This window comes from Alligator sinensis, unplaced genomic scaffold (genome assembly GCF_000455745.1).
Source record: "Alligator sinensis unplaced genomic scaffold, ASM45574v1 scaffold755_2, whole genome shotgun sequence".
Classification (NCBI taxonomy): Eukaryota; Metazoa; Chordata; order Crocodylia; family Alligatoridae; genus Alligator; species Alligator sinensis.
Window position 1 is genome coordinate 2,615,211 of NW_005841883.1, and position 14,598 is coordinate 2,629,808.

At 41.7% G+C, this 14,598-nt stretch overlaps 1 protein-coding gene across 3 annotated transcripts in view; it reads right to left on the bottom strand.

Annotated features, from left to right (window-relative positions):
• NSF (N-ethylmaleimide sensitive factor, vesicle fusing ATPase) overlaps positions 1 to 14,598 on the bottom strand; it is a 106,701-nt gene that overhangs the window by 5,854 nt on the left and 86,249 nt on the right. For all 3 annotated transcript variants that reach the window (XM_006017664.3, XM_006017663.3, XM_014516905.2), the window contains 3 exons: positions 13,564 to 13,643; positions 1,792 to 1,926; positions 896 to 1,009 (listed from right to left, as the gene is read on the bottom strand). In XM_006017664.3, coding sequence (XP_006017726.2) covers positions 896 to 1,009; positions 1,792 to 1,926; positions 13,564 to 13,643 — 329 coding nt within the window. The remainder of the gene's footprint in view (positions 1 to 895; positions 1,010 to 1,791; positions 1,927 to 13,563; positions 13,644 to 14,598) is intronic.

Consider the following 14,598-nt stretch of genomic DNA (forward strand, 5'->3'; position numbering starts at 1 on the left):
TAGATAAATGACTTTATTCCCTTAGGTGACATCCAGTCAGAGCAGATCCTTAGTGCTGTGCAAGTTTTAACAGACTTGAGAATGGTGAACAGAAAGGATACATGACTTATATGCTACTAAAGTACATGCCTCTTCACTTATGCTCAGCCTCTCAAGAATTGCTAAAAAATAGTTCACTCACCTGCACCAAATCCATCTGATGTGAAAGAAGAGAAGCTGGGGGAAGGGCTCACATGGAAAAAGGTGATGACACCTCAGCCACTGAGGATTAGGCACAAATGCTACACCCTCTCTCTTTTTTCTTTTGGTCTACTCTACACATACTGTTGAGCATGAGCTTGATGACTGGCTTGCAGGCACAGGAGATAAAGGGTGTGGGGGAGGGAGTGTTAAGCACCACATATTTGTACTCTATGCAATTATTTCCTTTTAAGTGCTGAAAGTGGAAAATAAAGAGAAGAGCAGCTGAACGGTCTGACAGATTTATTTTCTTTCAGGGAAAGAACCTATACACCTGCATAAGTACCTTTTTCATGACCCCCACCCCAAATTATCATTATCTACAATCTTAAATGCATTGCTTGTGCAGTAGAGAAGGCAGTTCATGAAAGGCACATTTCCAGTTTCTCTGGTTGGCAGATGCTCCTCTTCTTCAAACTACAATTTTCCATAACCTATGAGCCAGGGGGTTTTTTTGGTTTTTTTGTTTTTTAAAGACCTCAAGTCAATTGAGTCCAGGTGATCTCTTTGTTGACCGGAGCTGAACACTGTTATAAGGGTATCTGAAATGTGACATTCAAAGCACAACTGACCCAGATACAGAGGTAAAGGCCTGTAGAAACCTTAAGAATGTTCTATTCATACCAGTATACCTTGCAAGCAAAAAGTCTCTTACTTGTAGTGACATCTCGATCAACATTAGCAGCTTCTTGATGCCAATCCAGACTTTTTTCCCTTTGACTTGCTGTGCAATTGTGCTGCGCTCTTTATCTTTGAAGCTCCCCAGAAGCTGAAAATAAAATCATAAGGCAGCTAGAAGCATTAGAAAGGCAACTGCGCCAGTCATACTGGTGCAGACACAGTGAAGAGTTAAAAAATATTCCTTAGCTTAGTCTTGAAAAGAGGTAAGGACTAATGCCTGGATGTGGGATATTAAACAGTACATTTCCCTGATTCTTTCACAGCATAACTGTTTGAACTAACAGGATAAACAGCTGATCTTTGACTGATTTGCTTTCTGAATATTATTTCCTACACTAGTTTTCCCTATGCAGTGTTATGTGCTAGAGCAAACTTGAAAAACTCATACAGAACCAACCACACACACACTACTTGCCTACCTCTGTTCAATGAAAATAGAAATGCTAATGATTTTACTTGCCTAAGTGAAGTATAAATTTTGCAAGGCTGTGCTATAGCTCTGGCTGCAAGGTTATTGGTAGCACCATCAATAACTACCACAAACTATGGTCCTATGCAGCATGGGTCCAGAACCCACCTTGGGCTCGAATCTGTGTGCAGCTCATCTGTAGAACGCTGCACACCCCTCATTTGCCATAATTGACGTAATGGAAGTTCAGTGCCTCACAGAATTGGATTCACTACATTCAACAAAACCTGGTATTGTGCCATTATATCAAAGTCAGCAAATGCAGATCTGCTGCACTGTCCCTTACAGGCAGCTTTTATAGTTCATTAAGTCCTCTGCTGCATGGAGTTATTCACACCACCAGCTGGGAGGACTTTCAGGTAATCTCTTAGCTTGCTTGTCATTCACGAGCTTCTCCTCACCTCCAAGGCCTCCATCAGTTGTTCCCCTGTCACGATATTAGGTACATGGATGGTGGTGCTGAAAGCATCCAGCATCTCCATTTCCTGCAGGACATCTTTGCGGCTGGTGGTTCCAATGATTAGAAGTTTACGACCCTGTTCATAAAAAGAGGAAGAAAATCTGAGAACAGGAAGAAGCACAGGAATCAGCACTGGGGTATTTAGGTAAAATTCAAGGAAAACAAACTCCTTTATAGGGCAAATGAAAAAATGTTGTTTGAGATGAGGAGAAAAACCATATTTAGCACTTAAATTCCTCAGCATACCTTTTTACAAAACTACACACAAGGCCAGTGAAAAGTAGTTAGGCTATGGAAATTATACTGTTTCATGACTGTCACTACAGGGGCCTTCTGACAAGTAAAGCCCCATCCATGATCCATTGTAGCTCAGTTTTTTCCTGCTAAAATGGCCTTCAGTGACAGAGGGGCTGGACACAATACACATTTATACCGGTGTAACCAGAAAACCAATGTGACAGGCAGTCTTACCCATGTAGTCAACTAGAATCCTGTGAAGTTGTTCCAGGAAAAAAAAATCAGGGGTAAAACTACAGTAGTGTAAGTAGCTCTAGTGCAGTTGTACAGCATTTGCTCCTATTATGGGTTACCCGTTTACTTAATACAAACAGGTTCCCCCCGCCACCCAGCAACCACGCTCTGTAACAGGGTCCAAGGAAAAAGGTACCCTGGGAGAGTTGGTCATTTGTCCACTCTGAACAGTGGCAGAGTTTATACAAAACCAATGTAAAATGACAAGTGCAAGTCTGCAATGTATCCAGGCTCTGGCTGTTATTTAAAGTTCAGAATTAACTCCCACTGAGCAGAGCTGGGAGATGCATGTTTTTCAGAGCAACAACTTCTACCTCCAGATCACAGGGCTCATGTAGCATTGTGAGGAGCCCTGTAGCATAAACAGGAGTTACAATTGCTTTCAGTGTCTGTCACTGATTTTCCCCAAGATCTCCCCTCTAGCCACGAAAGGCAAGGACAACAGTGGCTCCATTCCATGCCAGGGATGATATGCTAGAACTTCTCCACAATCTTTTCTTTAAACACTAATTTTCCCATCCATTGCGAGCAGCAGACTGTTACTTGACAAGAATGACTTGTTTTATTCGCTGTCCAGAGAATACTTCTAATGGTCACTCTGGAATCAGGGTAGGAGAGTGATGGAGACCACAAGTGCCATATCTATATGCTAGAAGCACATCTCAAACCTAGGCAGGGCAAAACTATATTTTAATACCCATTAGATGATCAGCCCTAGGGCTTGCCTTAACCAGCTAACATATTAGAACTACAACTTTTCCATTCCATGTCAGATTAGCTTGTTAACCAACACATCTTAAACATTTTATTCTTAAAAATATACCCTACAAAGTAAGTTGTGAGACATGCACATTCCACAGACTTTTTGTTAACAAGAGAAGTCACGCATATGAATGTTCCCAGAGAACTAAAAGGTTTATAAACAGTGTCAGCACACCAGGCTATCCAAATAATTTTGGTTAATTGGGGACTCGGTTTTAAGTATTCAACCTGCTCCACTCATCAACTAACTAAAGAGCAATACCTAGAATTAAGGGACATATTCATCTGTGAGCATCTCAGGACTGAAGCAAGAATCCGCCTCCCCACAGGTTGGTGTTATATTGCTATGTACCTGCAGACTCAATGATCACTTCAGAGCAAAATTCAAAAACTTATGGAGTGTGAACAACCCTTAAAACCGTTCATTTTAATAATATTTCTAGTTACCAACAGAATTACTTAAGGTAGAATTTGGCTGGCAGGCAGAAGAGAGTATGTACTTAGTGGACAAGCAATCTTGATAACCATAGGGCTGAATTTCAGATACTGAGCAACTGCAACCTGCCATTAGCTTGCGCTGAAATTCAGGGATATAAGCAAGTTGCAGTGGTAGCTGAATTCCAGTGGTAGCTAACACACACACTGCTTATAATGTATACATATATACCCACACACCTATACATATAAAAAAAAACAAACAGCTTATATAGAACATGGAGGAAAGCTGGTCATATAAGGTGTAACTAAGAATGATTAAACTTTTGACTAGCTGGAATGACCAATCTCAGGATGTATTATAATTCATATTATTTTGGACAAGGCTGTTGGATACACCCCTTCAACTTTCCTGCCTCCTCCATACTTTTCCTTTAATATTTAAAAAACACAGAAAACATGAGACATAGCAAAATGTCATATTCAGCTATCACTAGTTCTAGCCCAAAACAAACAAGGATCTTGAACACTGAAGAAGGTTAAAGAGGTACTAATTACTGCCATAGACTTGTCAATAATATACCTGTTGGTACAGTCATATTTTGAGGTCTAGGCCTTCTTTCAATGCCTCTTGCAAGCATATGGATACATTTACTATGAGATAGCGATATGACAATGCATAATTTCAATAACCGTCTCATGAATGCCAGTGTGAACACACTGCTGGGACATGCATACATCTCTTAACCAGTTTCTCCCCTTTTCATCACTTCTGCTTCAGTTAAATTCAGAGATTACAAGCTCTTTGCAGAAGCATCTGTGTTCTCCAAAATACTCAGTACACAATTAGGCAATGTCCTTCAGCAGCTTTTGTGAACCGCTTGTTTTCAAATGGTTCACACAAAATATTCATTATTATACATGTCTCTTTTGTATCACAGCCTAGCTGTGACCAGCAGCAACAGCAAGGTACACCCAGGCTCTCTTCTAGACTCTGCTTTCAATTTCCTGTACATCCCTGGACAAGCATCTCTTGGAGTCTTAGTCTAGCCCCAAAAGGTGGGTTCATTTTATGAAGGTTTTTTCAGAACCTCTGAGGAAAGGATGAAAACCATTATAATCTGAACACATCTCCACTGAACAGAGAAGTCTTTTCACACCAAACAGACTTATTTTTCCACCAACTACTATTTTACTTAATTCATTTTCATATTTTAACAGATTAGATTCCTCCCCTGGCTGATGAAAGATTGCGAAATACAGAGACTCGTAACTAACTGAGGAGCTAATTTCAGTTTTGCTTTTAGTGTTGTTAAACAAGAGTAACTCAGTACAAGGAAGGTCATGACCCAGGGCAAACACGTCGCGACTTGTAAGATATGATCTTCAGAAGTGTACAAAGGCATTACCATAGGGTTTTTCATATGCCCTTTTTTTTTTTTTTAAGATTACTTATCTAGAGCTTTCAGGAAGAAAATATATTTCATCTACATTTGTAAAACAAGTTTAATCCCCAGCTAAAATAGGTCCTACATGTGCAGACTAAAAACATAAGGAATGTCCAACTGCATTTAAGTGGGACTGAATCTTCACTCCTGCAAGAGACAGCACAGGTAAAAAAAAAATTAAAGTGAGAAAGACTGGCCACCAAATCAGTCAGGTGTTTATCCTTCAGCTAAAGCACTTAGAGAGAGACTGAAAAGAATAAAAGAAACTAAGAGACAGCTAAGCCCTTTGCTACACAAAGACAAGACTAATCCTTGCCCCTTTTGTGGGTCTCAGTTCTAATAAAACAGATTTTAAACAAAGGCCTGGAAGCTGTATGATGCATTCAGTCTTAAAAAGGAAACTTAAATCACCCCCCACCACGAACCACAAAACATAATATTCAAATGATGCAGAGGGCCCCTGATACTGTCCCAAGATGGCAGTTTCAGAGTCAAGACTGAACATGTGTCCTCAACTCGCTTAAAACACGCAAAACCTGCTTGGAATAGAAGTAAGGCAGGAACACAGACTCAATCAAAATCTGCAATACTGGGGGTGGGGGGGGGGGGGGCAGGGGGGGGGGGGGGGGGGTGCAGGATGGAGGCCACAGACAGAATTTCCATCCAACTTTCATTGCCTGTATTAAACCTTAGCCTTTGTATGCACAGATCCAGACTCCCAGATGCCATCTGAGCAACTACAAAAACCTTCCAGATCAGTAGATCAGACTAACTGAATTCAGGCAGGAGATTCATCACAGGTCTAGATCAAAGCAGTTTATGATAGAGGTAAATCAGTCATGGAAATTAAAAGTTAGTTGCGGTAACTGTAGCATGCAAATTAAAAAAAATAAAAGACAGGAAAATGTCAAAGAAAGCAGACACTTTTTTAGGAAAAATTTTGTTTAATCCAAAACTCAAAATTTCAACAAAAGTTTAAAAGGCTTCAAGACACTCCCCCCTCCCCCCCAAAAAAAACACCCCAAAAAAACGATGACAAACCCTAGTAACAAGTTCAGGAGGAAGCTGAGGAAAGAATGGGAGAAACAGACAAAGACAACACTGGAGCCTGAGCTAGATCCTTACCAGGTACAGAAGAGTAAGCTCTAAGCTAAACTTGTCTGAAGCTTTTTTCTCAGAGTTTTGGAGTCTTTTTTCAACTGAACCAAATACCAAAGGAAGAATGTTCCAAAAAAGATCATGAAACTATGAGAAACCTACTTAAGTTTTTCCATTAGCTTCTGCAGCAAATCTTCTCCTGCCGTCTATGTTCCTCTGAGATAATAAGGCACTGTGATGCGTTAGTACTTCATGATAAGGGTTAATTAGATAACACAAAACGAGGATATTGCCAAGTCCATTTCTAACCAGTTACCACAGGTCAAAGCACAGGAAACACCATGGTCTGACCCTCAGAGGAGCCGACTGTTCAACTTCCCCTGACTTCAGTGTTAATCATTTTGGGCACTCTGAACTCAGATTGATGCACTGCCCAGAGAAAAACCTCATAAGGGACCAAATCTGCTACATGCAAGTTATATAGGTTCCCACTGTCAGGTCTCCTGCTTTGGAGATTCGTTACAGAGAAGAAAAAAATCCCCCCAAATCCTTGCCTGTTACTGATTTCCTAGACAATCTCAGCTACAACAGCTCTCTAACTGTACCACTTAAAATTTGGCTACTACTGAAAAGTAGCAGCTGTTTAAACACTACAGAGCATTACTAAGTACAGTTTAAGACACCTCATCACTTAGACGGCTTGTAGTCTGAAAACCTCACTTTTCCTCGCTCTGCCTCTGGATAACTTTGGGTATGCCTTTTTGCCCTATTCTCTCTTTGCCGCAAATGGCCCATCAATATAATGGAGATAATACATAGCTAGATTTGTAAAGCACTTTGAGACCCAAGATGAAAAGGGGTGATTATTTTCAAAATTATTTCTTCAGAAGAAATGGAGATTTTTCAGTGTTCATCATGCTATTTTACTGACTTCAATGAAATTGTATATAAGTTACATGGGGGCTCTGCTATACACAAGGATTATTTACATTCTCAAGAGAACAAAACAGGGCTCCAAAGTATGTAACAAATTCAACAAATCCTACCATTCCCAGGATTCCCAGGCCCAACTGAGGAGTTGTAGCTACATTACAGCTGGGAAACAGTAGAGAGGAAAACAAGCTAGGGCATTTTAAGCTTCTAGGCTGGATATTGAATAAAAACTATTTGCTCTTGTTTGGTCCTCACAGCTTTTTAATATGGATTAAGGGGTGACTGTAATCCTTCCAATGATAGGGACTAGGGAGGTCACATAGTAAGGTAGACCCTGCTTTCAGGTGTACACACATAAACCCAGAGTAATTCAACTAAGAGTTACTCTAAATGTGCATCAATAAGTGTAAATAGGATTGGATTTTTTCTCCTTTTAAAAATCTAGTGTCCCACATGCTCACACTCGGCAAGCAATGCTGATGCATCAATATGCTGCATGAGGACTACACCAGACAAGGAGTATGTTCCCCCACCCAGTATAATTTTCATAAATCTGCAAAAAACAGAAGTCCCAAAAAGAAGCTAGGCTGGGGGGCCTCTGGGGGCACTGGAAGAGCATCTGTAAGGGTGCCCAAGAGCACCTCCTTAAGCCGGACATTTCATAACACTGAACAAATTGTACGTCCAGCTTAGCAAGGGGATGCTGCGATGGTCTTTCACCCTCTGAGCCGATTGTTAGCTTTTCATAGGAACCAGCAGGGAAGCACATGTGAAACCTCTGTGAGGCTGGTGAGCGTCCCCATGCCTTGTGTGACTCTGCATGTAGATGAAGCAGCCTCTTAGGCTTTCAGAGCTGCTGCTGCTTAGTTCTCAGAGAAGTCCTTTTCTCCGGCTTGGCTCCCTGCTGAGACAGCCCTTTTCAATCTTTCTATCCCCCCAATCTCTTCTCCTGCACAACACAGGGAAACTTGATTGAAATAAAGACCCAAGAGAACATGTTTTATTTTCTTCTCTTCAATCCATTTTAGAAAAGCTTTTTAATTAGTGTTAAAAAGATGCTAAACTAAATGCAATGTTTTTCCGTCTTCCTGAACTAGTAATAGATACCACTTTTAAAACACTGCTCAAAAAACAAACAAAACCCCCCAAACCTATGAATCGTGGAATGCACCAGGGAGTTTAAAGCAAACTTGGAGCCGATTATAGTTCTTTAAAATCTTACATATTTACTTTACAAAAATTTTAAAATGTGAACAAGCCAGAAAGCTCAGCAACCCAAAGGCTAGTGTCTGACTTGCATTTTTAGTCCCACACGAGAAGTGCAAAGACTAATACAGTCACAATGGGGAAAGGGAGAGTCTGGGAGGCAGCTTTCATAAGCCAATTTAACAGAGAGCCATGCATCTTGGTGCATAATAATACAGTGGCCCAGAAATGCCCCTCTTCCATACTCACTTTGCCCATAATAGTTGTGGGAAGCCGTTTGCAGATTAAGAGTACATACCGTGAGTGATGTGACAACACTGTGTGAATATGTAATCTTGGCATATATAACAACTCATCACTACAAATATGTACTGCTGAGACATTATGCCTGTCTCCCACACCCCATGTTTGTGGTTTCAACTGCTTTGTGGTTCCTATAGCTCTAGAGCTGTGTCAAACTATACTATGCATATTTCATGTCTTTTTGACATAGAAATAAAGCGAAAAGGCCTGTTTGACAGCGGTGCATGAGATGAATGTTGCCTCTTCAACTATTCAATAGCAATTCTCATCAGTGCTTTGGATGTGCCTGGTAAGGGTCAGGGCATTCCCATATTTATTAGGGCTGAGTCTGAACCTCAGCTCTGCAGAGCCTTACATACTTGCTGGCTTCAGTTAATGCACATAAGCAGTTCCACTGCTGCTACTTACAAGATAACCATGTATTTCAGTCTGCAAAATCATAACCACAAACAGTGAAAGCAGTAGCTAGTTCAGAATAATTATTAATTGTGGAACTACTGATCACATAATATTGCCTGTTAATTATTTCCTCTCTCAAATTCCCACTTCTCTCTCCTGAACTTTGTTCCATAGGAAAGTTCTGAGACTCTCTTCATCTCCTTGTTTCCCCAAATCAAAGTCCCACATTACAAACGTCATCCTTCAGAGGAGAGGTACCCCATCATGGAGTGGGGAAAGGATGTCCCTCTCCTGCCCTAGTTTGTGTTGGGAAAAAAAAAGAAAGAAAGAAAAAAAGAAAAGAAAAGAAAAGAAAAGAAAAGAAAAAAAAAAAACGAAAAATTCTCCACTCCTCCCACCATAGCAGGAGTGTGAGGAACACACAAAGCATCAGAAACGTGCTACAGATCATCTCTACAATATGCATAATCAAAACCAAACACCCTCACCTCAACGGTACCTGAAATATCAGAGTAACAATCCCTAGGAACAAATATAAAGGTCAGAGACCCAAGCACTACATCTAGGCCTATGAGACCTACTGTGCTAACAGGAGTTCACCTAGCAGTGAATCATAAGCAGTGGACATGCATACAAATCCAAATATATGTTTTGTCTTCCTCCAGTAAACCATGGGCTGTTAGTATTAACTTCCATTACTAATTCCACATTAGTAACTATAGTAAGAATTAAAAGATATTAGCAACAGTAGCTGCAAGGACAGTTCTTTTTTAATGCAGTTAGCATTAATGCATCAGGGACCTGGCTATCATTCGTTTTATGAGATCTTTAATGGTATCTGAAGTTTCTTGCTGAAGTGGAAACGCATTCAGTTTATCTAGGGATACAAATCTTATATAACCATTTCTTCTGATTTTAAGCTGTTACTTTCATAACCATGTTAGAAAATTATGAAAGGCATAATAACACTTATGGCATTGTGAAAAGACCCTAAAACAATAAATCGGCAAGAAACCAGTTTCCAACTATAAGGAAGCCTAGATGCAGTATCAAGTGCATAACTCTTTAGCTCAGAACCAAGGTAAGAAATGCTAACATCAGGAGTATGCCATATAATTTAATTTAAATAGACATTTAAAAAAAATCTCTCCAAATGCTAGAAAGAACTGAAACAATCCATCTTCTCATTGGATACTATATATTTTAATCATTTAAATAAATTATTTTCTTAGCAATTTACACAGATAAGAAAAGGTCTCTATCCAAAGCAGCTTACCAAAGACATTGAAGGTTACAGGTGTAGAGACGGGATAGAGTGGGGAAAAAAGGGGATACGGTTGCTCTCTACGTTAAGGAACAATATACATCCTCTATAATCAAGATGGGATCAGAGGAGGGCCAAACCAAGGTACTCTGGGTCAGGATACAAGGGGGGGGTGGGGAAGGGACTTGGTAGTGGGGGTCTACTATAGACCACCACACCAGGAGGATGAGCTAGAACTGGAATTCTCTGAACAGCTCTCAGAGGCCATACAGTTGAGAGATATGGTTGTCATGGGTGTCCTAAACTACCCTGACATCTGCTGGGAGGAGCAGTTAGTCAAATCTAACTGCTCACATAGGTTCTTAACAGGCATAAAGGACCTCCAGCTAACGCAGAAGGTATACGATCCCACTAGGGGAAATGCCTTGTTGGCCTTGGTGTTAGCTACAGGGGATTACCTGGTGAGGAATCTGCAGGTACAAGGTAACCTAGGGGATAGTGACCATCGATTGATTGAATTCACTATCCGGCGAAGGGTGGGTAAACTAACCAGCAGGGCTGAAGTACTAGACTTCAGAAAAGCTAACTTCAGTGTGCTCAGGAGGCGTTAAAGCTCAAGAGCATTGGCAAAATGGGGGTCCAAGAAGGGTGGTCGTTCCTCAATAGAGCAATCCTATGCGCAAAGAAGGAGACAATCCCATTGCGCATAAAAGGGGGCAAAGGGGCCAAGAAGCCCTCTTGGTTGAACAGGGAAGTCCAGGAAAGCTTAAGGGCAAAGAAAGAGGTACCAAGGAGAAGCATACCTCCCTGACTCGCACTTGCAGGGAATCAGCTAGGAAAGCCAAAGCAGGATTAGAACTTAAGCTGGCGATAAAAATGTAAGGACAACAAAAAGTCCTTCTTCAGGTATATAGGGAGCAAAAGGAAGGTGTAGAGTAGCACAGGACCCCTACAGGACAAAGTAGGGCAATTGGTGACAGAGAGGGGGGACAAAGCAGAGCTCTTCAGTGAGTTCTTTGCATCTCTATTCCTAGACACAAACCAAGACAAATCTACCAACTGGATCACAGACAGACACAGGAGGGACACCAGCCCACCAACTGTTAGCACAGACTTAGTGAAGGGGCACTTGGAAGAGCTGGATTCATTCAAATTAGCGGGCTCAGATTAACTTCATCCAAGGGTGCTGAAAGAATTGGCCAGTGTCATAGCAGAGCTGCTGGCACGGCTGTCTGAGCACTCATGGTGTTCCGGTCAGGTCCCAGAGGACTGGAAAAGGGCCAATGTGGTCCCTATTTTCAAGAAGGGGAGGAAGGAAGGAACCAGGAAACTATAGGCCATTTAGTCTCACCTCTATCCTTAGGAAAACTCTGGAAAAAATCATTAAGGATCACATTTGTGGGAGCCCACCAGGGGAAATAATGCTAAAAGGAAATCAGCATGGATTCATTGCAGGTAGATCCTGCCTGACTAACCTTGTTTCTTTTTATGACCAGGTCGCAAAACACTTAGACGCAGGAGTCAAGGTAGACATCATCTACCTAGACTTTAAGAAGGCCTTTGATATGGTATCTCATTGTGTTCTCATAAATAAAGTGACATGCTGTGATGCAGATGATTACAGTCAGCTGGGTGGCAAATTGGCTTAGGGGTCGCACCCAGACAGTAGTGGTGGACGGGTCGATATCAACCTGGAAAGATGTGGGCAGTGGAGTCCCGCAAGGCTCAGTTCTTGGACTGGTGCTATTCAATGTCTTCATCAGTGACTTGGACAAGCGAGTGGAGAGCACCCTGTCCAAGTTTGCAGATGATACCAAATTATGGGGCAAAGTTAACACACCAGAGGGTAGGGAACAGATGAAGGCGGATCTGGACAGGTTGGAAAAATGGGCAGAACAAAATAGGATGCTGCTCAACGAAGACAAGTGCAAAGTGCTGCACCTGGGCAAAAAGAACCATCAACACACTTACAGGCTGGGGGATGACGTTCTCAGCAGTGGAGTCACAGCTGACTCCAAGATGAACATGAGTTGTCAGTGTGATGAAGTGATCAACAAGGCTAACCGCACTTTATCATGCATTAGCAGATGCATGACAAACAGGTCCAGGGAGGTGATGCTTCCTCTGTATGCGGCACTGATCAGGCCGCAGTTGGAGTACTGCATCCAGTTTTGGGTGCCACACTTCAAGAGGGATGCAGAGAACCGTGAGAGGGTTCAGAGGAGGGCTACTTGTAAGACCTTGCCTGCAGGCCTCTAACCATACAAGGAGAGACTGAGGGTCCTAGATCTCTTCAGCCTTTGCAAGGGAAGGCTGAAAGGTGATCTTATGGCTGCCTATAAATTCATCAGGGGAAGGCAGCAGGGAATAGGAGATGCTCTATTTACTAGGGCACCCCCCAGAGTAACTAGGAACAATGGCCACAAATTGATGGAGAGCAGATTTAGGCTGGACATTAGAAATAACTTCTTCCCAGCAAGGGTTGCCAGAATCTGGAATGGGCTTCCGAGGAAGGTAATGCTCTCCCCTACCCTGGGGGTCTTCAAGAGGACACTGGACAAGCACCTAGCTGGGGTCATCTAACCCCAGTGCTCTTTTCTGTGCAGGACAGGGGGTCAGACTTGATGACCTATTGTGGTCCCTTCCGACCCTAACATCTATGAATATATGAGGAGCCAGAAAGAGTGCTAGAGAACAGAAGAAAAGCTTTCTTCCTGCAATACGGACCAAATTAAGGTGACAGTTACAAGGTTATTAACATTGCATCATGTCAGGGAATGCAAGTACAAGGACCTTTTGAAACCAAGTTGTAACTAGGAATGATCTGTCAGCCTTTAGTATCATTCTCTACTGTAGCCCTTCCCAAACACTATCTGCATTAGTCTGTGGGGATTTCAACTGAAGCCCACAAGCTCTAAAAATCCATGCTCAATCAAGAAACCTTAAATACAATTAAGAAAACTGTCTTTTTCCTGTTTAAATGAAAAAATAAAGAATGGTAAAATCAGACTGGAGGAGGGGGGCAGGTTGGGGGGGACTGGGGCTTAAGTCTTTGGGGAAAATCAGTGACCAAAGAGTTTTCATCTTCATCCTGTAAACTTGACACATGTTCAAACTGCTGCTTTCTTAGGGCAGCTTAGTGTTTTGGGGTTATATTGGAAATATTTCACTGAACAAATAGCAGAGTCATGGTTAACTCAGAGACCAATATCTTTATTCAAGCAACAGTACTTGGACATCCTTCAGCCACTGGTCTGTCAGCAAAGTATGAAAACCTCTACTGCAAAAGGAGTCCTAACAAAAGAGAATGCTCTATTACTACCAAAACACTTACGTGAGGAGGAACCTTTTTTAGCAATACAAGAAGAGCCTGCAACACCAAGTTGGAGAACCGTGGTCCAATTGGAACATAATCTGAAATGGAAAAAGCACCGATTTAAAAAATTATTTTTCTTTTTTATAGATTATGGACATACGCACATCTAAACTTCTAGGGTGCCTATACATGAGCAGGGAGGTTGCCCCGACACTAGTTCCAGCGCAGCAGAGTGGACTTGACTGAGTCTGCTGGAGCGTGGCAGCCTCCTGCTTCTCGTGTATCAGCAACCCTGAGCTTCAAAATGGTGGTGGGAGCACTTTATCTAAAGCTTGTTTAATAAGCTTTATCTAAAGTGCCCCCATCACCATTTTGAAGCATGTGGACGCTGATACACGAGACACTCTGGATGTTTCAATTAAAGCAGCTCTCAGGGCCGTTTTAATTAAAAGCACCCTCCACCCCCAGCATGTGCATCAATGCCCCTAGATTTTACATTAAACATCAAGAATCAAACTTTTCCCAAATAGGAGCTGGGAAAAAAGTTATTGGTCTTAAAAGTATTTTCCCCTCATGCACCAGTTATACAACTAGGGAAGCCCTTTCCACATCATTTTAGAAGATGAGGAGCTATCACTGCTAGAAATTAGATTTCAGGTGCCTACCTTTCCTAATTCAGCAGTCAATAAAGTCACATCTTAATCACGTGGGACAAACTTCAGTACAAAGGGGAGGTATATTTAAGTTAATATTGTGCTGACTCAGATTGACTGAATTGAAATTCCAAATTTTCTGCTTAAATGATAGCAGGTGATTTAAGAAAAAACCTTTACACACAGCCTTGGAGTCCAATGAAACAACAGAAAAAAAAAGATTTTTAAAATTTGTGTTTCCCAAATGGCAAAGAAACAAACACAATGTGATTAAGCTTCCTTATGGATAAGTAGCCTCTCTTTCAAAACACAACTGCTACCCCAGAGTTTTAACATAGTGCCTGAGTGCCCTAAGTGCAGTGGAACAAGGGCAGGGCAGTGTCACTGGCTGCACTGCTGG